The sequence below is a fragment of the Dromiciops gliroides genome, chromosome 1 (assembly GCF_019393635.1).
Source record: "Dromiciops gliroides isolate mDroGli1 chromosome 1, mDroGli1.pri, whole genome shotgun sequence".
Classification (NCBI taxonomy): Eukaryota; Metazoa; Chordata; class Mammalia; order Microbiotheria; family Microbiotheriidae; genus Dromiciops; species Dromiciops gliroides.
The window spans coordinates 502784538-502808165 of record NC_057861.1 but is presented as its reverse complement, the minus strand read 5'-3'; the positions used below and the strand labels follow the sequence as shown (position 1 = coordinate 502808165).

At 42.4% G+C, this 23628-nt stretch overlaps 1 protein-coding gene across 9 annotated transcripts in view; it reads right to left on the bottom strand.

The window, feature by feature from the left end:
- LOC122732845 (myosin phosphatase Rho interacting protein) overlaps positions 1-23628 on the bottom strand; it is a 252893-nt gene that overhangs the window by 178168 nt on the left and 51097 nt on the right. For all 9 annotated transcript variants that reach the window (XM_043973249.1, XM_043973281.1, XM_043973272.1 and 6 more), the window contains exons 2-3: positions 21503-21580; positions 16989-17054 (exon numbers count right to left, since the gene is read on the bottom strand). In XM_043973249.1, coding sequence (XP_043829184.1) covers positions 16989-17054; positions 21503-21580 — 144 coding nt within the window. The remainder of the gene's footprint in view (positions 1-16988; positions 17055-21502; positions 21581-23628) is intronic.

The following is a 23628-nucleotide window of genomic DNA, read 5'->3' as shown; positions in this document are numbered from 1 at the left end:
GCGTCTGAGGCCGGATTTGAACTCAGGTCCTCCTGACTCCAGGGCCAGTGCTCTATCCACTGCGCCACCTAGCTGCCCCTCTCAATGACATTTTAATCTGGTTCCAATCCTCCAGTTTGTGACCCACTGGCCATGAATTTTGACACTTCTGCTATAGACAGCCACTAAAGTGAAAACCACTTTGTGAAAATTACTTTGTGATCCTAAAGTGGAGGTCTGACTGTATCACTCCCCTACTCAAATTTCAGTGGCTTCCTATCACCTCTGAGATCAAATATAAACTTCACTGGGCACTCAGAACTCTTCACAACCTGGTTCTAACTCACCTTTCCAGCATTACTGCACATTACAGTACTCTCCTCCTGGCACACTACAATCTAGTCACATTGGCTTTTTCCTTTTCTTCATACACAGTACAGCATTTCTGATATCCAGATCTATTCCCCATGCCTGGAATGAACTTATTACCTCAGCCTCCTAAAAACTAGTTTTTTTCAAGACACAGTTCAAGCATCTTCTACATGAAGCCTTTTCATGATTCTCCCCCTGCCCCAGCTACAATGCCTCACCCCACTCCCCATTACTTTATATTTTCTATATACTTAATTATGTACCATTAGATTGTAAGTTCCTTGAGGGGAAGGACTATCTTTTGCCTCTTTTTGTATCTAGTATTTAGCACAGTGCCTGGCACAGAATAGGTGCTTAATAAATATTTGTTGACTGATGAACATTTTTACCTTTCCTGGAAAAAAATGAATATTCCTTGAGAAGGAGGAATGCTCTTTGTTTTTGTATTCCTAGCATTTAGCATAACACAATGCTCCATACATAATAATAGGCAGCTCATAAATGCCCTAACCAATTTATTTGGCTAAAATGCACAGTGCATAAAGAGAAATGGTTGGAGGAGGCAGCTAGGTGGCGCAGTGGATAAAGCACTAGCCCTGGATTCAGGAGGACCTGAGTTCAAATCCAACCTCAGACACTTTATACTTACTAGCTGTGTGACCCTGGGCAAGTCACTTAACCCTCGTTGCCCCACCCAAAAAAAATGGTTAGAAATGTAAGTTAGAGAAAAAGTCATTTTACAGATAAGGAAACTAAGGCCTATAGGGGAAAACAACTCATCCTAGGTCACATAGGTGGTGACCACCAGAGGCACATTTCAAAATCAAGTAATTTGAGAGAAAGGAAACCGATCAGGAGAGAGCTGGGTTGCAGGCCTGATTAGTTTACTTTATAGAGCATTAAAGAAATAACAGATAAATTGAATTATAATCCTGGTTAGGGCCAGACTGTAGCTATGGCTCAAAAGGAGAGGGAGGGAAAGAACCCACGCTGATTCTTGAGGGTAATGATCCCAAGCTCTGCTTACTTTTCCTCCATGTGGGTAACAGATGCCAGCAGAACAGGCTGCCTCTGGAGGGATCAAGGGAAAAAGACCTTCAGAGAGCGCCCCCCTTGACTAAGCCAACAGGCCATCTTTCTCTATATCCCCTGCCCCTACACCCCCTGAAAGGCTTCCCTTCCCAATTCCTTCTGTTCTTCCATACCACCTCTATCTGGCATCTAAGGAGAAACACAGAAAGAGAATATCAAAGAAGAGAAAATCAATTATTTTGAGAATTTATCCCCAAAGTTCATCTCAGGACCACATCTTCCCACATGCATCTCAGAGGCATGGGAGGCAGCCTGACACAGGGAAAGTATGTGGTTTTTGGAGTCAAAGGATCTGGGTTCAAATCCTTAATATGTTCTTTTCTCACATTTCCCCTCATGCCCCTCATCCCTGCTGTTACCCACACCACCCCAGGATCATACACCCTTCATCTATCACCTTGTGACAGTGAAAACACTAGCAATTGAACAGGGGAAGAAACTTCAACTGAAACAACGGCCTTGAAAGAGATTTCCAGCAAAAAAAAAAAAAAGTCCTTTGAGAGGTTTCAAAAGCATAGGAGAGAATGAGAAAGTGTGGACCTTAAACAAATGACTTCACTCTTCTGGACTTCAGTTTCTTCATCGGTAAAATGCAAGCATTGGGGGCAGCTAGGTGGCTCAGTAGATAGAGCACCGGCCCTGGATTCAGAAGGACCTGAGTTCAAATCCGGCCTCAGACACTTGACACTTACTAGCTGTGTGACCCTGGGCAAGTCACTTAACCCTCATTGCCCCGCCCCCCCCAAAAAAATGCAAGCATTGGACAATATCCCTAAGGTCAATTTCAAACTCTGTTTCTATGATCCATGGGGGTAGAGGAGAAGGAGAAGACTGGTTCATAGACTGCAAAGCATTCTCTGACCCTGGATAAAGTCTCAACTGTGAGAATCTGTTCTTGTAAATAAAAGGCAAGCTCTCTAAAAGAATTATGGACTCCCAGAACCCTTAGAACTGGAAAGGACCTTAGGAATCATCTAATTCAATCTTCCCATTTTACAGATGAGGCCCAGCATGACAGAACAAAGGATTTTGCCAAGCTCATGCAGATCATTAATATCAAAGTTAAGACTTGAACTCAGGTCTCCTGACTTTACTATACTTAGCTAGAATGAGAAATTGGGCCAAGTTTCCTTTGACAGCCAGAAAAAAATTAAGGGATAAGACCAAGGGAAAGGAAAGGATGAGAGTCAACAGAATTCCATCAGTTCCAGTCAGAGCTACAGAGATAAAGTCTTCTCTTGCAGAGTTCCAACCCACAATACTTTGCCCACCTGCACACCTGATCCAGAATATATCTCTAGCGTCTCCAGGTCCTGGCAAGCCTACAGTGAACACAAATATTCCACCAGGGGCCTAGCCAAGCCTAACAACAACTTTTCACATGGGATTAATATCAAGACTAGACTTAAGGTTTTTGGAGGCAATGACCCCTACTCAACATGCGATAGAAAAGTATCTTAGAGGTGCTCTCAGGGCCTTCTCTCCCAGCCTCTCTCATTCCATCCTGACTAGACCCTATGGAGAAATTACTCCTGCCCACAACCACAGTTAGTATCTGCTCTATTGAATACTCAGTTTGCCCCCACAAAACCATCCTGCTTCAGAAGTTATTTCTTCACCACTGTCTATACCTATATACTTGGCATTAGGGTTTGGGGTGGGGTTTTTTTTAACCCCTAGAAGAGCAGAGGTTATTTTCCAATAGAATACTGGCTTCAGGAATGAATTAGGCAAATGCAAAGGATAATAGAGAAGCAGGATGACCTCAGCTTTCTTTCTTTCAAAAAGAAAAATTATCTTATGCCACAATCCTATCTGTCTTTTCTCTACTTAGGACCAGATCCATGGGGTCCATCACTCACTGACTCGAACCTCAGTGCCAACTGTACCGCCTACCAGACTTTACAAGATCAAACGCCACCAAGATGGAAAGACGGGAGGATTTGTTCTTTTTTCTTTCTTTCTTCTTTTTGGGGGGTTGAGGGGGTGAGGCAATTGGGGTTAAGTGACTTGCCCAGGGTCACACAGCTAGTAAGTGTTAAGTGTCTAAGGCCAGATTTGAACTCGGGTCCTCCTGAATCCAGGGCCAGTGCTCTATCTACTACGCCACCTAGCTGCCCCCAATGGGAGGATTTTTTAAAGTAAGGCATTAAAACCTCTTTCTCTCCACCAAGTCAAATGCTACCTAAGTGGTTAATGCTTGCCTCTCTCCTTGCATCTGAATATATATCTAGAGAGAGAGACACTTAACAGGAACAAAAGCAGAGAAAAAGCAGAGGTGAGAGGAGAAAATAAGGACTGTAAATAGGTAGTTAAACTGGTCAAGCCTGATCCAAACAGTTCTATGTTCTCTTCCTAAGGTCCCAAGTTGTTTGGGCACCAGCTGCTTTACATGCAGTTCACATCATTATATTTCTGGCATCCTTTAAGTGGTGAGTGTTGTCTGTCATGTTGTATGCATAATTTTCTTTGCATAATGGGAAAAGTGTTAACGTAGGCATGATTAGGTTTTATGTGGGCAAAGCACAAAGGGAGATTTCAAATAGAGATGTCCTGATTATTTAAGGGAAAGTAGAGGGGCAACTAGGTGATAGAGTAGATAGAGCACTGGGCTTGGAATCAGGAAAACTCATCTCCCTGAATTCAAATTCAACCTCAGACACTAAGTAGCTGGGTGACCCTGAGCAAGTCACTTAACCCTGTTTGCCTCAATTTCCTCATCTGTAAAATGAGTTGTAGAAGGAAAGGGCAAACCACTCTAGTATCTGTGCCAAGAAAACCCCAAATGGAGTCATGAAGACTTGGACACGACTTAACAACAACAAAGAAGAGGGAATTTCATTCATTTTAAACCTATCAACAAACCCAGCTGGGTAAATTTCAAGATGGTCCAACTCACAACTGGGTTCTTCCCTTGTGCTTCCACCATATAGACCCAAATAATGTCAAATAAGAATAATAGTGATGATGACATTAATAATTCCTAAAACATATATGACACCTTAAGAATTAAAAAGAACTTTCTTTACCAAATGCCAGAATTACAAATATTACCATCATCATTTCACAGATGAAGAAATGAAGGCCTAGTGTGTATAGTGCCAAACTAATAAGAGGCAAGAGGTGAACTCTTACTATATACCACATTCCTTCAATGTTTTCTGGGCATGGCCTATACATTATAATACATCAGGGCTCCTAACCTGTTGTTGTTGTTGTTGTTTGTCCTTCATTTTCGAAGAGAACTATGACAGATGTCATGACTTGCAATGAATTTGATTTTTAAAGTGAGAGAGGGCTATTCAAGGTCATCAACCTCACTCTCTCCTCCAGAACCACCTGGGTCCAGTAGCAAGCTATACCTCAGGACAACTGGAGATGGTCCCAGATGTGTTTTGGGTTTTGTTTTTCTTTTTTAATTTAAAGGCAATTGGGGGTAAGTGACTTGCCCAGGGTCACATAGCTAGTAAGTGACTGAGGTAAGATTTGAACTCAGGTCCTCCTGACTCCAGGGCCAGTGCTTTAACCATTGCTCCACGTAGCTGCCCCAAGGTTCTTAACGTAACTACATTTTGTTTTTGTTTTTTTAATTAATAAAGTATTTTTTCCCGTTACATGTAAAGATAAGTTCTCAACTTTTGTTTATACAAGCTTTCCAATTTCAGATTTTTCTCCCTCCCTCCCCTGTTTTTGTTTTTGGTGAGGCAACTGGGGTTAAGTGACTTGCTCAGGGTCACACAGCTAGTAAGTGTTAAGTGTCTGAGGCCTGATTTGAACTCAGGTCCTCCTGACTCCAGGGCTGTTACTCTATCCACTGCACCACCTAGCTGCCCCAACCTAACTACATTTTGATGTGACTAAATTCCGTAGTAATCCTATGTATTTAATTTTATGCAACTTAAAACATTATTCTGAGAATTCATTCTCAGAATTTATTCATTATTTTGAGTCTATAGGTTTCGCTAGTCTGCCAAAGAGATGCCCAAAAAGGTTAAGAATGCTTACAAATAATAAGGAAGGATAATGAAAACATGGAGCTGAAATATGGCTAGATTTGAGTGGGAGGACCAGCTTTGGAGCTCTCCTACTTACTATTCGTGTGACCTTAGGTAAGTCAATTCATTCTTCTGGGTCTCAGTTTCCTCTTCTGTAAGATAAGGGGACTGGATAAGAAAAACTCCTAAGTCCCTCCCAGGACAAGAGCCTTTGATACCGTCACCAACCAAAGCTTTATAACTCCTGGCCAGGATCACAGCAGTGAGAAAACCATTGTAAATTTAAAGATGATTAACCAGGCAAGTGATAGGTCCAGAAGGTCAAAAGGGTTCGTTGGTCTACTGGGCAATGGGGCAATCCAGTTTATTTTATATCAGTCTTCTGGTAGTTCTTGCTAAAATGCAAAGAGAGAGAGAGAGAGGGAAATTCTCTTCCACTTCCCCTTTAGGAAATATACCTTACACAAGTGGTCCCCCATGCCAGAAATGTAACCACCTCTTCATCTCTATCACTTCCAAGGATGTCTAGCTTTCTTCACAGCACAGTTGAATTTTTACCTCCAAAATGAAGTCTTACTGATTTCCCCATCCCCAAGTTATTACTGTTCTTAACTTTTTGAAAATACTTTGTATTAAATCTTTGGTACATACTTAATTTTTTAAATTTACTTACAAAAAAAAATTTACTTACATTCATATTTTACTCACAGAACACCTCCAAGTAGCAAAGACACTCTTTGAAGGCAGATTGTGGGGTTGCTTGTTTCTGTCTATAACCCCAGGGCTTAGCAGAGCGCCCTCAAATAGTAGGCATCTAGTAAGTATTGGTTGTATTATACTCTTAGAATCTCAGGATCTCAAAAGTGTGAGAGACCTTAAAGACCACTTGCTCAAACTCACTCATTTAAAATGGAGAGAGGGGGCAGCTAGGTGGCGCAGTGGATAAAGCACTGGCCTTGGATTAGGAGGACCTGAGTTCAAATCCAGCCTCAGACACTTGACACTTACTAGCTGTGTGACCCTGGGCAAGTCACTTAACCCTCATTGCCCTGCCCCCCCCCCAAAAAAAAGAGTGGTAAAAATGGAGTGAAGTGAAGTGATTGAGCCACTATCACACATTTAAAAGCAGAGCTCTGGACTAAGGCTTTGGTTTCCTGATAGTACTCTCCATGAAGCACGGGATTGGAAAGCTCATAGTAGAATAGATTCACTGAGAGTTTCAAACCCAATGAACTCCATTCACATACATCCTCTCCCCCTAGACTACAACCTTTAACAGCTATAATGTTTTCCTTTTCCACAATTTCCATCTAGAAGAAGAGTTTCTGTCAAGCCTTTCAATGTGGAAACACTTCTCTCTCCCAACCTCCCTCCCTCCCTCCCCGCCCCCCCCCCCCCCCAAAATCCTATAGGCATTATCTGACCTTGCAGTCAAGGGCTTAGCTGGGGAGGGGAAAAACAAACACCCAAAGTGAAAGATCAGCTTGTCCTGGCTCCTAACTCTCTGATAACATAATCTGCTTCAACAGTTACAAATCTCCTTCTTCCATCTCCCCCACCCCCCCCCACCCCAAGACCAGAGCCTCGCTGCTTAAAATGGCTCCTCTACAGGTTTTCCAGATGGGACAGGGTCAGGCTGTCCCAGAGCTGACACAGTTTAGGAACATCAGGGAATCTGTTCTCTTTCTCTCTCCCATGAGGGAGGGCTCTTGTAAAACAAGGATGGGAGGGGCCGGGCTGCCCTACAAACCCAGTTCACGAGGCCAAGTCCAGTGGGAAATATGAGGTCTTCAAAGTCTCAGCTGAAGAAACCGCCTTCTCTTCCCTTGCTTCAGCACTGGGGCCCCTGAAGGTTCTACTTGAACCCCAAATTTAGAACCTCTTTTTGGTAACGCTCTGTCCCTAAAAATAATAACCATTGGCATTTTGTGTGTGTGTGTGTGTGTGTGTGTGTGTGTGTGTGTGTGTGTGTGTATCCCTTTAAGATTTGCAGAGCATTTTGTTTTACTTTGATCCTAACAACAACATTGTGGGGTAAGGCACTATTATTAGCCCCATTTTACAAGAGGAAAATTGATGTTTTCAACAATGTTAGGCGACTTATCCCAAGTCATATCACTGAAGTCAGAGAAGGGATATAAAACCACATTTTCCTGACTGAATCCAGCATTCTATTCACTATGACACACTGCCTATTACCTACAGTCTGCCTTAACTCTGTACCAGTCCCCAAATGATAAAAATACTAACATTTTATAGAGGCAACACTTTACAGTTGAAGAAACAAGTGCATAATGTATAACCTATGTCTGATTGCTTTACCGCCTCAGGGAGGGAGGGAGGGAGGGAGGGAGGGAGGGAGGGAGGGAAGGAGGGAAGGAGGGAAGGAGGGAAGGAGGGAAGGAGGGAAGGAGGGAAGGAGGGAAGGAGGGAAGGAGGAAGGAGGGAAGGAAGGAGGGAAGGAAGGAAGGAAGGAAGGAAGGAAGGAAGGAAGGAAGGAAGGAAGGAAGGAAGGAAGGAAGGAAGGAAGGAAGGAAGGAAGGAAGGAAGGAAGGAAGGAAGGAAGGAAGGAAGGAAGGAAGGAAGGAAGGAAGGAAGGAAGGAAGGAAGGAAGGAAGGAAGGAAATAGTGGTCAGAGAAGGAGATGAGTGGTTGGATCTCTTTTGGTCCCTAAGCCCACTTAGCCAAAATAACAATCAGTTGACCAAATTTCTCAGGTTCCTCCTAAACTGGACTAAACCCATCTTAAGTTTGTTTCCGGGGGCGGCTAGGTGGTGCAGTGGATAAAGCACCGGCCCTGGATTCAGGAGGACCTGAGTTCAAATCCTGCCTCAGACACTTGACACTTATTAGCTGTGTGACCCTGGGCAAGTCACTTAACCCCCATTGCCCCCCCCACCAAAAAAAAGTTTGTTTCCAATTTGGGAATTTTTTTTTTTTAGGGGAAATGGCTTCCTCCTTACACCCATAGGTTACGAGGTACACATGTGGGAACAAAGAAGCAGCCAATTTGGGGGGGAAATGTTTCCAAAGTTGGTAGGATCAGAGAGATGCCTTAAAAAGAAAATACCTATGATTGCTTCTTCTGGAACACCACACAGGTCCATAAATCTTGTGGAATAAATTGGGCAATGGGTGGCTAGCATGCATCTTGAGCTCCAAAAGCAGCCAAATAACCCATTTAAATAATGATCTTTTGCCAGTAAGACTGGATATAACTGATAAGGTCTTCCAAGGGTCTATAACTTTTTTTTTTTTTTTTGCAGGGCAATGAGGGTTAAGTGACTTGCCCAGAGTCACACAGCAAGTAAGTGTCAAGTATATGAACTCAGGTCCTCCTGAATCCAGGGCTGGTGCTTTATTCACTGCACCACCTAGCTGCCCCTATAAATTAAATTCTAACACAAATTTCTTCATGTACATCAATAAAGAATCATTTATTCAGTCCCTATAAAGAGATGGAAAATATGCCAAGTTCCAAGGAAATACAGACAAAAGTGAAGTTATTCCTGCCCTCAGGGAGCTTACATTCTAACCAGGTACCAAAGGTACAGGAGAAAAACATACACAATGATTACAAACAAATTTGGGATGGAGGCCACCAGAAGTTGAAGGTTCATGCAGAAGGTAGCACTTGAGCTGACTGTTGAAGGGAAACAGGGATTCTGAGAAGCAGACCAGTAAGTCAAGGAACAGAAACCAGACCAGGATGGCTGGATCTCTCCGTAGCCTTTGAAACTAGTGACCACCAACTCTTCTTTCTGAGTGATCATGATCGCACTCTATCCTGCTTCTCCTCCTATGTGTCTGATCTCTCCTCAGTCTCCCTTATTGAATCTTTTTGTGTGTGTGTGTGTGTGTGTGTGTTTTTTATTTTTTTGCGGGGCAATGGCGGTTAAGTGACTTGCCCAGGTTCACACAGCTAGTAAGTGTCAAGTGTCTGAGGCTGGATTTGAACTCAGGTACTCCTGGATCCAGGGCTGGTGCTTTATCCACTACGCCACCTAGCTGCTCCCCTCCCTTATTGAATCTTGATCCAGGTCACACCCCTACACTATTATGGGCCTTCAATCTCCTTTCTTCTCTCTCTACACTCTGGGACATGCCACACTCTAGAACCTACAAGACATCCGCTTCAAAATATCCAATAAATAGTTTGTGATATGGGTATAGAGCTTAGGAGAGAGAATGAGAAGGTATACAGATCTCAGAGTCATCTGAGGAGAAATAATTAAACCAATGAGAAATGATGAGGACACAAAGGTAGAGAGTTTAGGAAGAAGAAGGATTGGACAGAGGAGGGAAAGCAGAGAGAGGGGCCTGCAACAGAGACACTCTTCCATTTTCTTTTTGAGTTGCTTGATTTTTGTTTCTTTATTTTAATTTTTAGGGGGTCCCTTACTTGGCTAAGATTTAATCACTTTTGGCTCTCCTTCCATTTCTTGCCTCTAGAACTTTTATTTCATTCTATAATCTCTTGCTTCATTTCTTCTAAGTATTCATAGAGTCCTTGTGTAAAATCCTTAGATTGGGGTAAGAGAGAGGAGGGTATAGTCCCAAACAAAATAAACTTCCTGATTTCAAAGCAGAAATTAAAAGATTTTTAAAAATGGAAATTAAGGGGTTCTCATCAATTGGGGAATGGCTGAACAAACTGCAGGTATTTGTGAATGATTACTTACTGCACTATAAGAAATGACAGACAATTTCAAATTCTGGTGAGTGTGAACTGACACAGAGTCAAGTGAGTAGAACCAAGAGAACAATTTATACAAAACAATGACACCTTTAAAATGAATCATTTTCAAAGACTTTAGAACTCAAAAAAATGAGCAACCATACTTCCATATGGCCCATGATGAAGCACTTTAGCCACCTCCAGACATACAACTGATGATTTTTTTTAAGTGAGGCAATTGGGGTTAAGTGACTTGCCCAGGGTCACACAGCTAGTAAGTGTTAAGTATCTGAAGCCGGATTTGAACTCAGGTACTCCTGACTCCAGGGCTGGTGCTCTATCCACTGTGCCACCTAGCTGCCCCCCAGACATACAACTGGCTGCTGCATGGATTCATTTTGCTTGATTGAGCTTGTTAAAAGAATCGGGGTTTGAGGCAGCTAGTTGGCTTGGGGTTTTTCCTCTGTTTTTAATTGGGAGAGGAGTTGCTAAGCTAATGTCAAAAACATTGAAACATTTTTTAAAAGGCACAGAAAGGGGCAGCTAGGTGGTGCAGCGGATAAAGTACCAGCCCTGGATTCAGGAGGACCTGAGTTCAAATCTAGCCTCAGACACTTGACACTTACTAGCTGTGTGACCCTGGGCAAGTCACTTAACCCTCATTGCCCCAACCCCCCCCAAAAGGGGGGGGGCACAGAGAACAGCAGGACACAGATAAGCAGGATAGTTTGAATGTGTTGTATTTATCACACTTTTTAAAAAAGTAATAAACATTTTTAAGTACAGTTTTGAGTTCCAATTTTTACCCCTTCCTCCCTCCCCTCCCCCCTTCTTGAGGCAGCAAGCAGACATGGGTTATACATGTATGATTATGTAAAACACTACTGTATTAGTCTATCACATTCTTTTTAAAAAGGGAAACAGTATGGAATTCACAGTTCCACATATAATCCTCTTTGTAGATGAAATGCTCATGGGGAAGGAGAGTTTTACAAACAAGGGAGAAAGAATTGATTTGCCCCCCAAAAATAGTAGGTAGAATGGCACAGTGCTTAACTGTACAAGCATACCTCATTTTATTGCTCTTTGCTTTACTGTGCTTCATAGATATTGTGTTTCTTGTAAATTGAAGGTTTGTGGCAACCCTGCATTAAGCAAGTCTATCGGCGTCTTTTTTTCCAATACCATGTGCTCACATCATGTCTGTGTGTCACATTTTGGTAATTCTCAGATATTTTGAACTTTTTCATTACTATTATATCTGTTATGATGATCTTTGATATTATTATTGTAATTGTTTTGGGTTGCCACAAACTGTATCCTATAACACAGCAAACTTAATCAATATTGTGTGTGTTCTGACTGCTCCACCAACTGGCTTTTACTCTCTCCTCTCTCCTTTCTTTCTTCTCCAACCCCCAATCCTCCCTATTCCCTGAGAAAGAACAATATTGAAATCAGGCCAATTAATAACCTTACAATGGTCTCTAAGTGTTCAAGTGAAAGGAAGAGTCAACTGATGCCACACACTTCACTGCTGTCTTTTTTTTTCTTTTTTTTTTAGTGAGGCAGCTGGGGTTAAGTGACTTGCCCAAGGTCACACAGCTAGTAAGTGTTAAGTGTCTGAGGCCGAATTTGAACTCAGGTACTCCTGACTCCAGGGCCGGTGCTCTATCCACTGCACCACCTAGCTGCCCCCACTGCTGTCTTATTTAAGAAATTGCCACAGCCACCCCAGCCTTCAGCAATGACCACCCTGATCAGTCAGTGGCCATCAACATCGAAGGCAAGACCAACAAAAAGATTACAACTCGCTAAAGGCTTGGACAGTGATCAGCTTTTTTTTTTTTTTTTAGCAATAAAGTATTATTAAATTAAAGTATGGGGGCAGCTAGGTGGTGCAGTGGATAGAGCACTGGCCCTGGAGTCAGGAGGACCTGAGTTCAAGTCTGGCCTCAGGCACTTGACACTTACTAGCTGTGTGACTCTGGGCAAGTCACTTAACCCCAATTGCCTCACCCCCCCCCAAAAAAATTAAAGTATGTATATTTCTTAGATATAATACTATTGCACACTTAATACACTACATAATATGATTTTTATATGTACTGGGAAACCAAAAAGTTCGTGTGACTTGTTTTATTTTGCTATTTGCTTTACTGAAGTGATCTGAAACCAAAGGTGCAATATCTCTGTACCTATCTCACTTGGGACCCATAAACTCACTGGTATAGGATTATATTCTCATTGATATGAACTCCTCTCCCAAGCAAGGTACCTTATGCAAGACAGGCATTCACAAAATCTCAGAGCAGAAAAGGACCTGACAATAAGTAGCTATGGCCCAACCTGGGCCTAAAACAGGACTAAGGGTATTTGCTGATGGCCAATTTGTTAAACTTCCAAGTGGAAGGCCATCTGCCCTAATATCAAGCTTGAATTGATGATTCCCTTCAATGACCTGCCACACTTCCTGATAACAATAAAATTGTCACAATTTTTTCTTCATTTCCTATATTTCTCTCTTGCCTCACTCACATTTACTGACATACCTACACAAAGAAATTCAGAGAAGACAATGGTAATTAATCTCGGGTCTATTCTGGTTCATTCTCTTGCTTTTGAAGAACACATTCCAGGGCAGTGAAGCGGCACAGCAGGTAGAGCTTGGGCCCTGGAGTCAGGAGGACCTGAGTTCAAACCGAGCCTCAAACACTAACTGGGCAAGTCACTTAACTATGATTGCTTCCAAAACAAACAAAACCAAAAAATAACATTCCCCCCTCCTCCTAAGATTTGTCCCCATTTTAATGCCATCTCTCTTTAGTCAAACTGTTTCCAGTTTTCAAGGGACACCCTTAGAAATCCAAACCACAAAAAAAGGGTTTTTTAATTAAAAAAAAATCCAAACCACGTTTCCTGCTAGCTCTGAACAATTATTTGAACACAACTCTAATAGTCCATAATTGATATTTTAGGGTTAGAGCATCTCCACAGTATCTGGAATAATCCCTTTGTTGTTGTTGTTGTTGTTTGGTGGGGCAATGGGGGTTAAGTGACTTGCCCAGGGTCACACAGCTAGTAAGTGTTAAGTGTCTGAGGCCGGATTTGAACTCAGGTCCTCCTGACTCCAGGGCTGGTGCTCTATCCACTGCGCCACCTAGCTGCCCCCTATTATCTGGCATAATCACAAAAAGGATAACCAGATGAACATCCCGAGAGATAACCAGGGAATTGAGGGGAGTCTGGAAGGAGGAAGGGGAACAATCCACTAGTTCTATTCTTTCATCCCCCTCATATGCTCACCAGGCTAGCCTTTTCAACTCCTAGGTCAATAGCCAAGGAATAGCTTCCAATAAACAAAAGTTTTGGTGTTTTTTTTTAAATCCCAAAGGAATAGAACTCTGTGACATGAGTTGGTCCCAACACTCTCTCTTTTCCTTCCCTTTTAGCCAGGAGTAGTTCTAGGGGCTCCTCTTCTTTGCCTGCATGACTGGCATAGTGCCTCTTCTTCAACCTAGCTCAACGTGAAATAGCATCCCAGCTATCTGCCAGGTTGCTGGGAGACTAAAAACTGATCACAAGGTGTCAGTGCTCCTAGCGGAGCCGTCTCAATTATTTAAGAGACTTGGGTTCAACTTGAGAAGCAAGGTTCTTGTGTTGTGCTGCCGCTACACGCTCAACATCACATAGGATTTGGGAGCAGCTCCCTATCCTGTGATCGTGCAATGGAGCCCAAGAGAGAAACGTGAAAACCAGACAGATCTGGAAAGAGCAAAGGAAGAGAGGCTGAGCCGTTTTAATGGATTTAGGACAGCCTTCCTAACTGAACTAACAGAGTTCCAAGGGAATCTGTCATCTTTAAGAAGGGCAGTAAACACCTTTGTTGGTAATAATACACACAGATACAAAGAAATGGCTCTGAAGAGCCTCCCTGACCCCTTCTGGAATGATGCAACTGTGGCTGACCTGAAGTAAACAGCCAGCCCTGGTGAGACGAAAAGAAATCTCCAAATAGTTTAAGAGGCTGGGCCTCAAACTAAAAGCAATGCCACATTCGGAAAACACTTCGTCAGGACACATGCACCAGAGCCAAGGGTCTGACAAGCTCAGATTCCTTTTTACCAAAGGGATAATGAACCAAAGAATCTGTTTTCCAGGTTCCTTAACAACAACATAAATCCTATACTAAATTTCTCTCTCACTGCTCTCGTTCCTAAACCAATGATTCTAAAATCTGTTTGTTTGGGTATTTGTTTTTTGTCAATGGGAATCCTTGAGGCCCTCCATCAGGTTCCCAACTGCCACTGGGATCACCCAAGTAGGCAAATGGGAAGAATGACATTAGAGGGAATTAGAGGGCAATGAAGGGATATTTAAACACAGAATAGCATCAGCAGAGTTAACTGTCATGTTATAAACATGATGAGCCAAGGGCAAAACCCAACTCATTCAAGGTTTCCATGAGTCAAATGAACAGGCAATACGCCTCTAAATACTACTAAATTGGGATAAGTTGGGAGAGGTTGCTATGGTAATGCCAAAGAGGAGGAGGAGGAGGAGGAGGAGAAGGAGGAGAGAGTCATTGAAATTTTTTTTAAATGCACAGAGAACAGAAGGAAGCTGGAAGATCCTTGCAGACTCATCAGCAGTCCCTGGTCTATACTTTGAAGTTGGAAAACTAGGGGGTTGTAATTGTAATGACTAATCTTGACCTCAAAGAATAGATAATGAAACATATTCTCATTAGAGAGGTGGGACCTATAGATGAGGAATGTTATATACACTGTCAGATGCGGTTGATGGGTTGTTTGGGTTTGCCTTTTTTTTCTATGTTCCATGGGAGGTGTGAATGGAGGGGAAGTAAATGGGTAAATAAATACTTATGATAAAATTTTTTGAATGAATGTTTAAAATTGTCTTTACATGTAACTATGGGGAACAACATTTTTTTTTAAAGACATGATATACTATTTCTACTTTTTTTTTTGAGGATTTTCCCTTTTGTTCTGATTCTTCTTTTATAGCATGACTAATGCAAAAATATGTTTAATGTGATCATACATATATAACCTATATCAGATTGCTTTCTGTCTTAGGGAGGGGGGAGGGAGGGAGAAAAATTTGGAACTAGAAATCTTATAAAAACAAATGTTCAAAACTATCTTTACATGTAACTAGAAAATAATAAAATACTTTTATGATAAAAAAGATATGATATACAAAGGACATCATTTTTTTCAAATGAGAAGGTTGTACCAAGTGATCTTTAAAGTTTATTCTTTTCTCTATAGTTTTATATCCGAGGTGGTAAACAAGGAACTTAAGATAGGCAAGGGTTTTGCCTATCTTATACAAGAATAAATGTTGCCTCCCCAGAGGAATATAAGCTCCTTGAAGGCAGGCACTGTTTCATTTTTTTTTTCATTTGTTTCACTTTCATGTTCATCTCCTGCCATTATCATACTGCCTGGTACTTAATCAGTTCTTTTTTTTTTTTGCAGGGCAATGAGGGTTAAGTGACTTGCCCAGGGTCACACAGCTAGCAAATGTCAAGTGTCTGAGGCTAGATTTGAACTCAGATCATCCTGAATTCAGGGCCCGGGCTTTATCCACTGCACCACCTAGCTGCAGCCCCACCATTCACTTCTTCTTCTTCTTCTTCTTTTTTTTTTTTAGTGAGGCAATTGGGGTTAAGTGACTTGCCCATGGTCACACAGCTAGTAAGTGTTAAGTGTCTGAGGCTGGATTTGAACTCAGGTACTCCTGACTCCAGGGCCGGTGCTCTATCCACTTCGCCACCTAGCTGCCCCCAACATTCACTTCTAAGGGAAAAATAAGACTCCTCTCTCTTTCCAGATCAAACCTTCCCTTTTGACAAAGAACAACAATTAAGCAACCACCTCTCCTACAGTGACATTTGATAGATAATGAATACAACATTCTGTCCCAATAGCCCTCCACCTCTCAGATGGAGATGGGCTTTGAAAATTACTTCAATAAAAAGGAAGCTGATTTTTTTTCATCTGTGTTATAATCACTTTGAATATTGTTCCCTAATCTCTGCAGCATACAAATCTTAAGTTTCTCTGAATTCCTCATCTGCCATTTCTTGCCAGACAATTGTCACATCATAGGTTTTGTGAGGTGTTTTTTTTTCCCCAACCATTACCAAAAAAGGCCTGATGGGGGAAGCAGGGCCCAACATCAGTACCTACTGGCCAAGTTCCCTAAAGAAAACAGGTAGACAGTGAGGCAATACCGTGGAAAAAGGGAAATTGTCACTGACAGAGCAACCATGCCAGTATGACATGGGACACACTGACCACCAGCCCTCCATCTCCCCCAAAGTCCCCACATACACTGGCTTCCTCTCAGCTCACTCAGTAAGGCCTAGAAATCATTTCCCCATCCAGACCAATGTGTTACTCAAACAATGAACACGCTTAAATTCAGGGCTCCTTGGAAAGCCATCAGCCAATTTCGGGTAATTACCTACAGATGAAAGCTACAAGACAAACTCCAAAGAAGGGCCAATTCCTGGATCTCAATGAAGTAAACTTATGACTCTTAGTTCTTCTCTACCTAGACATACTGTGGACATAACTAGGAGCTTATCAGAACTTAGATGGAACAGGTTTTCTCTTGGACTTTGTTCTCAGCCCCATGATCTCTGAATAAGACACTTCCAACCAAAGACCTACATTAAACTTGGGAACTATCCCCATGCAATGCCATAAGCTTTTCACAGCAAATCAAAGAGCAACCAGTGACAGCACACCATTGTAGTTGGGTCAAGACACAACCCAAAAGTTTAGCCCCACCAATAAGGAGAGGGGGAGGCTGGGGAAAAAAAAAGAGAAATTGCTTACCATTTCATCCAAGGCATAGCGCAGAAGTCCATGTTCATAGAGGATGAAGAATCTCCTCTGCCATTTCTAGAAAGAGGACAGAGAATGGGTGATTAGGATTCTAATCTTGCATCCTTAGGCCCTCCAATTAGACCACCCAACACTGAACAGAGAAACTGAATGGAAGCTCATTGTGTCCTATGAACAAATGCTGGAGGTGATCCCTGGCCAAGCAAATCCTAAAGACGGGTCTTTCCCTTACTGGTCACAATGTCATTCTGACATGTAACTATCCACTGTCTCTATTTTCTCCATATGTGGACACCAGTCATTCAATTCAACCAATTTTAACTACCTACTATGTGCAAGGTGCTGAGGTGGACGCCAGGGTTACAAAGACAAAAATGACACAGTCCCTGACCTTAAGAGCTCACTTTCTACTAAGGAGAGACCAAATTTCTTCTCAAATAGAGAAAAGAAAGTACACTAGCAACTGGAGGGATTAGGAAAGAATAAACTTTGAAAGAAGGGTTCTTGGAATGGAACTGAGGAGGGAATGCATTCCAGGAAATGGAAAAATCTTGTAGTACATGGAGTTATCAAATTTGTGGATAAGGCATATTGTAAAGGAGAGTATGAAATAAGTAGTAAGAAATACAATGGTGGAGGGCCTGAAATGCCAGGCTGAAGAGCTTCTGTTTAAACAAAGACTAGGGGCCACTGAGACCTTTAAGCAGTGAAATGACCTGGTCAACTATATGTTTCAGGAAAATTATCATAGTAGATGAATGAAGGATGGATTGGAGAGGAAACACTAGAGGTACTGCCTCAGACTAGCATTTGAGGCCCCCTATCATCTGGTTTCCTAATACTTTTTCCAGCTTTATTTCATATTAATCCCCTTTAAAAACTTTAAGTCCCTTGGCAAAGAATTGGAAATTGAGGGAATGCCCATCAATTGGGGAATGGCTGAACAAGTTTTGGTATATGAATGTAACGGAATATTATTGTGCTATCAAAAATGATGAGCAGGCAGATTTCAGAAAAACCTGGAAAGACTTAAATGGACTGATGCTGAGTGAATTAAACAGGACCAGGAGAACATTGTACACAGTAGCAGCAACACTGTGTGATGATGGACTGTTATCACAGACTTAGCTCTTCTCAGCAATACAATGATCCAAGACAATTCCAAAGGACTCATGATGGGAAATGCTTTCCACATCCAGAAAAAAGAACTGCGGATTCTGACTGCAGATTGAACCATACCATTGCTACTTTGGGGGGGTATTTTATTTCTTTTTTGAGGTTTTTCCCTTTTGTTCTGATTCTTCTTTCACAACATGACTAATGCAGAAATATGTTTTATGTGATTGTACATATATAACCTACATCAAACTGCTTTCTGTCTTGGGGAGGGGGGAGGGAAGGGAAGGAGGGAAAAAAATTTGGAACTCAAAATCTTATAAAAACAAATGTTGAAAACTATCTTTACATGTAACTGGAAAATAATAAAATACTTTTTTAAGATTTTCCAATCAACAACTTCATGCCTCATCCATGTATTTGATAATTCCATTTTTTACTCCTTGTATTCCTACAGATTTTTTCCCCCTTTCCTCATAGTGCATTGCTACCTCCTCGGTTCCATTTCCAGAATGGTGCTGAGGTGGACACTAGAGGCAAAGAGATAAACTGCCATTTTAGTAGTCCAGAAAAAAGTTCAAAATGGCCTGAACTGAGGTAGGAATCATGTGAGTGGAGAAAAGGGACAGACATAAGAGATACTGTGGAAGGAGAATTAAGTAAGATTTGGTAATTGGACAGATGGGTTGAGGGATAGGGAGGGTCAATTTAGACTCTAAACTGAGGCTCATCCTGAGTCATGAACCTGGGTAATGAGGAAAATGAAGTCCTCAACAGAAATGGGGAAGTCTGTACAGATGTAAATCCCAGCCCACTTGCCAAGTATTACTGTGTCACCATGTAGAAGGCAGAGAGAATATTAGCACTTGTTAACCACAGCTGGAATTCTGAGACATACCCAGGGGTGAAAGACCTCTCACTCTCCATCACGTTTTACACAAAAGAAGCCCAGCCTTTCCAAGGAGCCTAATCTCTCACCTGACTTGTTCATGGGGCAACTACAAAGATGCAAAGCAACCACATGCCACCCTAGAGACATGAGTTATAATGCTAATAACCTGAGAAATAACTGGAAAGGGATGCTCCACTGAGCTCCCGTCAAAATTAAGGTCCCAGGGGCAGCTAGGTGGCGCAGTGGATAAAGCACCGGCCCTGGATTCAGGAGTACCTGAGTTCAAATCCGGCCTCAGACACTTGACACTTACTAGCTGTGTGACCCTGGGCAAGTCACTTAACCCCCATTGCCCAGGAAAAAAAATAATAAGGTGCCATGGGAGATCTCAAGCAGGGAACAAGATCAAAGGGCCAGAGCCAGAATGGGGAGGTTGAAGAGAAGAGAAGGGAAGAATATGGCATTCACAGAGGCTGGAATGACCAAAATATCAAAGAGTGGTATTCTTCTGCCCAATGGAGTTGTGGCCTCTGAGAAAGAATGTTCTCTACCTTCAATCCTGGACAGACAATAAGGTCAAATGTTACAAGCTACAAAGTGAAGGAGGGTATGGGGCCTGTAAGCAGAAAGGCTAATTCAATTCAACAAGCACTGATTATTCCCCTGCACCACTGAGGATACACAAAAATAAAGTGATCCTTCATTTTAGAGGGTTTACATTCTCCACAGCTAACAGCCTGTCATTTAGATGTGACCCTGAACACGCCTCTTCCCCTTTTTGTGACTCAGTTTCCTCCTCTGTAAAATGAAAGGGTTGGCCTTGGATGATTGCTAAAGTCCTTTCCAGCTATTACAAACCCAGTCACAGGCAGGCTGTTTTTATTTTATTTTTTGGTGAAGCAATTGGGTTTAAGTGACTTGCCATGGGTCACACAGCTAGTAAGTGTTAAGTGTCTGAGGCTGGATTTGAACTCAGGTCCTCCTGACTCCAGGGCCAGTGCTCTATCCACTGCACCACCTAGCTGCCCCTAAATATAAACCCCTTTGTTTAACATTTAGAATTCTTTCCAACCTGACCTCTTCCTAACTACCATTCTAGTATTTCTTTTTTGTGGGACAATGAGGGTTAAGTGATTTGCCCAGGGTCACACAGCTAGTAATTGTCAAGTGTCCGAAGTCAGATTTGAACTCAGGTCCTCCTGAATCTAGGGCCGGTGCTTTATCTACTGCACCACCCAGCTGCCCCTCTGTTAAAAACTTAACCCTCGTTGCCCTGAAAAAAAAAAACAACACAAAAAAAACAGAACAAAATAAAAAACCCTAAAAATAAAAATACCAACTATACAAACAGGGGCTCCCATCCTTATACACATGTTGGGAAACAGCTGGACACGGAAACCTCACAATATTCAAGGTCAAGGATCACATTACAGGTGAATCCGTGCTTCAGGACCATCTTCAGAGGAAGAGGGTCAGAAAACATTTCCCAAAACACAGAAACAAGTTGTAGCATCAGTTCTGGAGTCACCCTTGGAAGGTAGAGCTTTTACAGATAAAAGTCCTAAAACACTGGATTATATTGATGTTGTTGTCTCCCCTCATTTTTTATGGTCCTTGGAGCTCTCTGGAGAGAGGATATCATTTCTGGAAACTTTGAAAACATGAAAGGCCACTGAGGGTCCCAGGGCTAGAAGATACCACTGAAAAGCCAGCATCAAATTCAGGATGGGAAGGGGAGGTCATAGGAAGTCAACAGAAAGGACCAGGAAGGATTACCCAGGAGGAAGGACAGGGGACTGGAATAATTCTTAAGGATAAAGAAGCAGCGCCAAAAGGAGGCCAAAACGCATGGAAAAGAAAAGGTTTCTGTGATGGTGGCAGCTCCAAAGGGCTTCCTGACAAAAGAACAAACCACTGGCTAGGAACCATGTTTTCTTAGTTCCTCCTCTGCTATTTTTCCTTGTCACGCTTGACTACTCTTTGAGCACCCGTGACATTCTGAAAAGACCACTCTGATGTCAGGACATCAACTAGCAGCTTGGGGAACACATCAGGGAAGCAGATGTTGATGGACCTGTTTCTAAAGTCTCAGGGAACTATTTTTTTTTTTAAGTAAACGAAGGGTCTAGAAGATTGGAGCTAAAGATAGCGGAGCAAAACTTTTACAATGACAAAGAACACATTTTCATCATTTCTCTTATTTTAGCCTCCAACTCTACTTTCTCCAGGGTCAGATTAGTCCAGAAGACAGGTAGATGGCTATGCACCAGGCTCTTTTCTCAAGAGTCCTGTACTAAGAGAAACCCTTTCTGTGAAGTTCTAAGAGGTCCCATGATGGGGTATTTCACCTGACCAGACTTCTTCCAAGACCTTTACTCCATTCTTATTCACAAACTTCAAAATCCTCCCTCCCTTTTCTAGTCTACCAAGCTAAGCTTATAAGGAGCCATTGCCCAAGAATGAGAAAAGGAAAAGAACCACATTTTTTTTTCCTTACCCGAGATCTGTGCACAGGATTGTCGAAATCAGTCCCTTCTGGAGCGAGAAGCAGCCAGCCACCATAAATGGGTTTTGCCTAGAGGAAAATAAAACAGGTCAGGTCAGAGGCAGCCTCAAACTAAGTAGATGCTTCAAGGCCAGGGTCAATAAAGAGGCACTAACCAGAAGAGAAGTCGTTTCTGCTTAGCAAACTCTAAGAACCTTAGTCCCTAACTCCAAAATAGTATCTCAAGAGCTAGAAGAAATTTCAGAAGTTCAACTGGGGTAAGTCCATAGCATGTGGGGTTCAGCTTCCCCATTCTGCAAGGGGTAAGTCAGTCAACAAGCATTTATGCAATCAATCAATCTGTCAATAAAGATTAATTGATTGCTTACTATGGTGCCAGGCACTATGCTAAATGCAGGAGATGCAAAGAAAGGCAAAAATGTGGTTCCTACCCTCAAGGACCTGACATTCTAACAGATGAGACAACATGCCTCCAATTAGGACATACAAGATATTTTCAGGGTCGATAGATGGTAATCTCAGAGGAAAGGCTCTAGCAGTGGGAGAGGACCAGGAATAGTAGAGGTGAGGAGGTAGAGCACTCCAGACAAGGGAGACAGCCAGTACCCAAAAGCATGGAGTCAGGAGATAAAATGCTATGCTTGAGGAGCAGCAAAAAGTGTCATTGGATCATAGAGTACTCAAAAGAGAGTAAAGAAAGTAGGAAAGAAATCATGGCAGAGGCTGGAACATGGATGAAGAGAGGACTGTGTAGGGGATTGGCACAAATGATGAAGGACCCAATCATAAAGAACACAATTTCCCCCATGAGTCTCTGACTGGACAGAGCACCAAAGAGGCCAGCATCCTATAAAGAATCCAGGCAAAAATCTCTCCCATCCATAGCAACAGGCCACACGGTGCTATTGTAGGCAAGGTTGGGAAGACTCCTCTAAGTATACAAAAGGCAACGTTCACTGAGACTTGATCTAACAACCTGCCCTCCCCCAACCCTTTCCTTTTCTATTTATTTTGCATACACCAAGCAAAAAGAACCCAGGCCCAAAGTATTCTGTGAATAAGAAAGAACCAAGGACAGCTAACTTTGGAGGGCAATGATAAAACCATAACAGAAGTAGAAATAAGACCCAGGCTCAGAGAATATGGGTTCAAATCTTTTCTCAGTCGTATTCACTACCTATATGATGCTGGGCTAATTAATCACTTAGGCAGCTCAGGGCTTCAACAGCCTCATCTTTAAAATGAGAAAGCTGAGCAGCTAGGTGGCGCAGTGGATAAAGCACCAGCCCTGGATTCAGGAGGACCTGAGTACAAATCCAGCCTCAGACATGTACTAGCTGTGTGACCCTGGGCAAGTCACTTAACCCTCATTGCCCCGAAAAAAAGAAAAAAAAACACACAACCGAATCCTTGGACAAGGGGGTAAGCTAGGTGGCACAGTGGATAAAGCACCAGCCCTGGATTCAGGAGGACTTGAGTTCAAATCGGGCCTCAGCAACTTACTAGCTGTGTGACCCTGAGCAAGTCACTTAACCCTTATTTCCCTGTCTCCCCGCCAAAAAAAAGAGAAAGCTGGACCAGGTGACCTTGAAGTTTCCTTCCAACTCTATATCTGTGATTCTAAGCTACCTAAAAACAAATCTATACCAATTAAACACAAAACCACCTGTAGTTCCCATGTTATACTTAGAACATAGTTAAAACTTAGGAAGCCATTCTTTTAAGGGTGAAGAAACTGAGGCCCAAAAAATGTTAAGAGACAGTGGAGGTGGGGGGACAGCTAGGTGGCGCAGTGGATAGAGCCCTGGATTCAGGAGAACCTGAGTTCAAATCTGCCCTCAGACACTTAACACTTACTAGCTGTGTGACCCTGGGCAAGTCACTTAACCCCAATTGCCTCACCAGAGAGAGAGAGAGAGAGAGAGAGAGAGAGAGAGAGACAGACAGACAGACAGACAGACAGACAGACAGACAGACAGACTTGCCCAAAGTCACTCTTTCCACTATATTTCACTGACTCTGCATAGAAAGGTACAGAAGTTTGAATATCTTTACAAGAAAAGACTTGATTTAAGGGGAAGCTATATTGAGGTATCCTGGATAACCACAAGTTATCT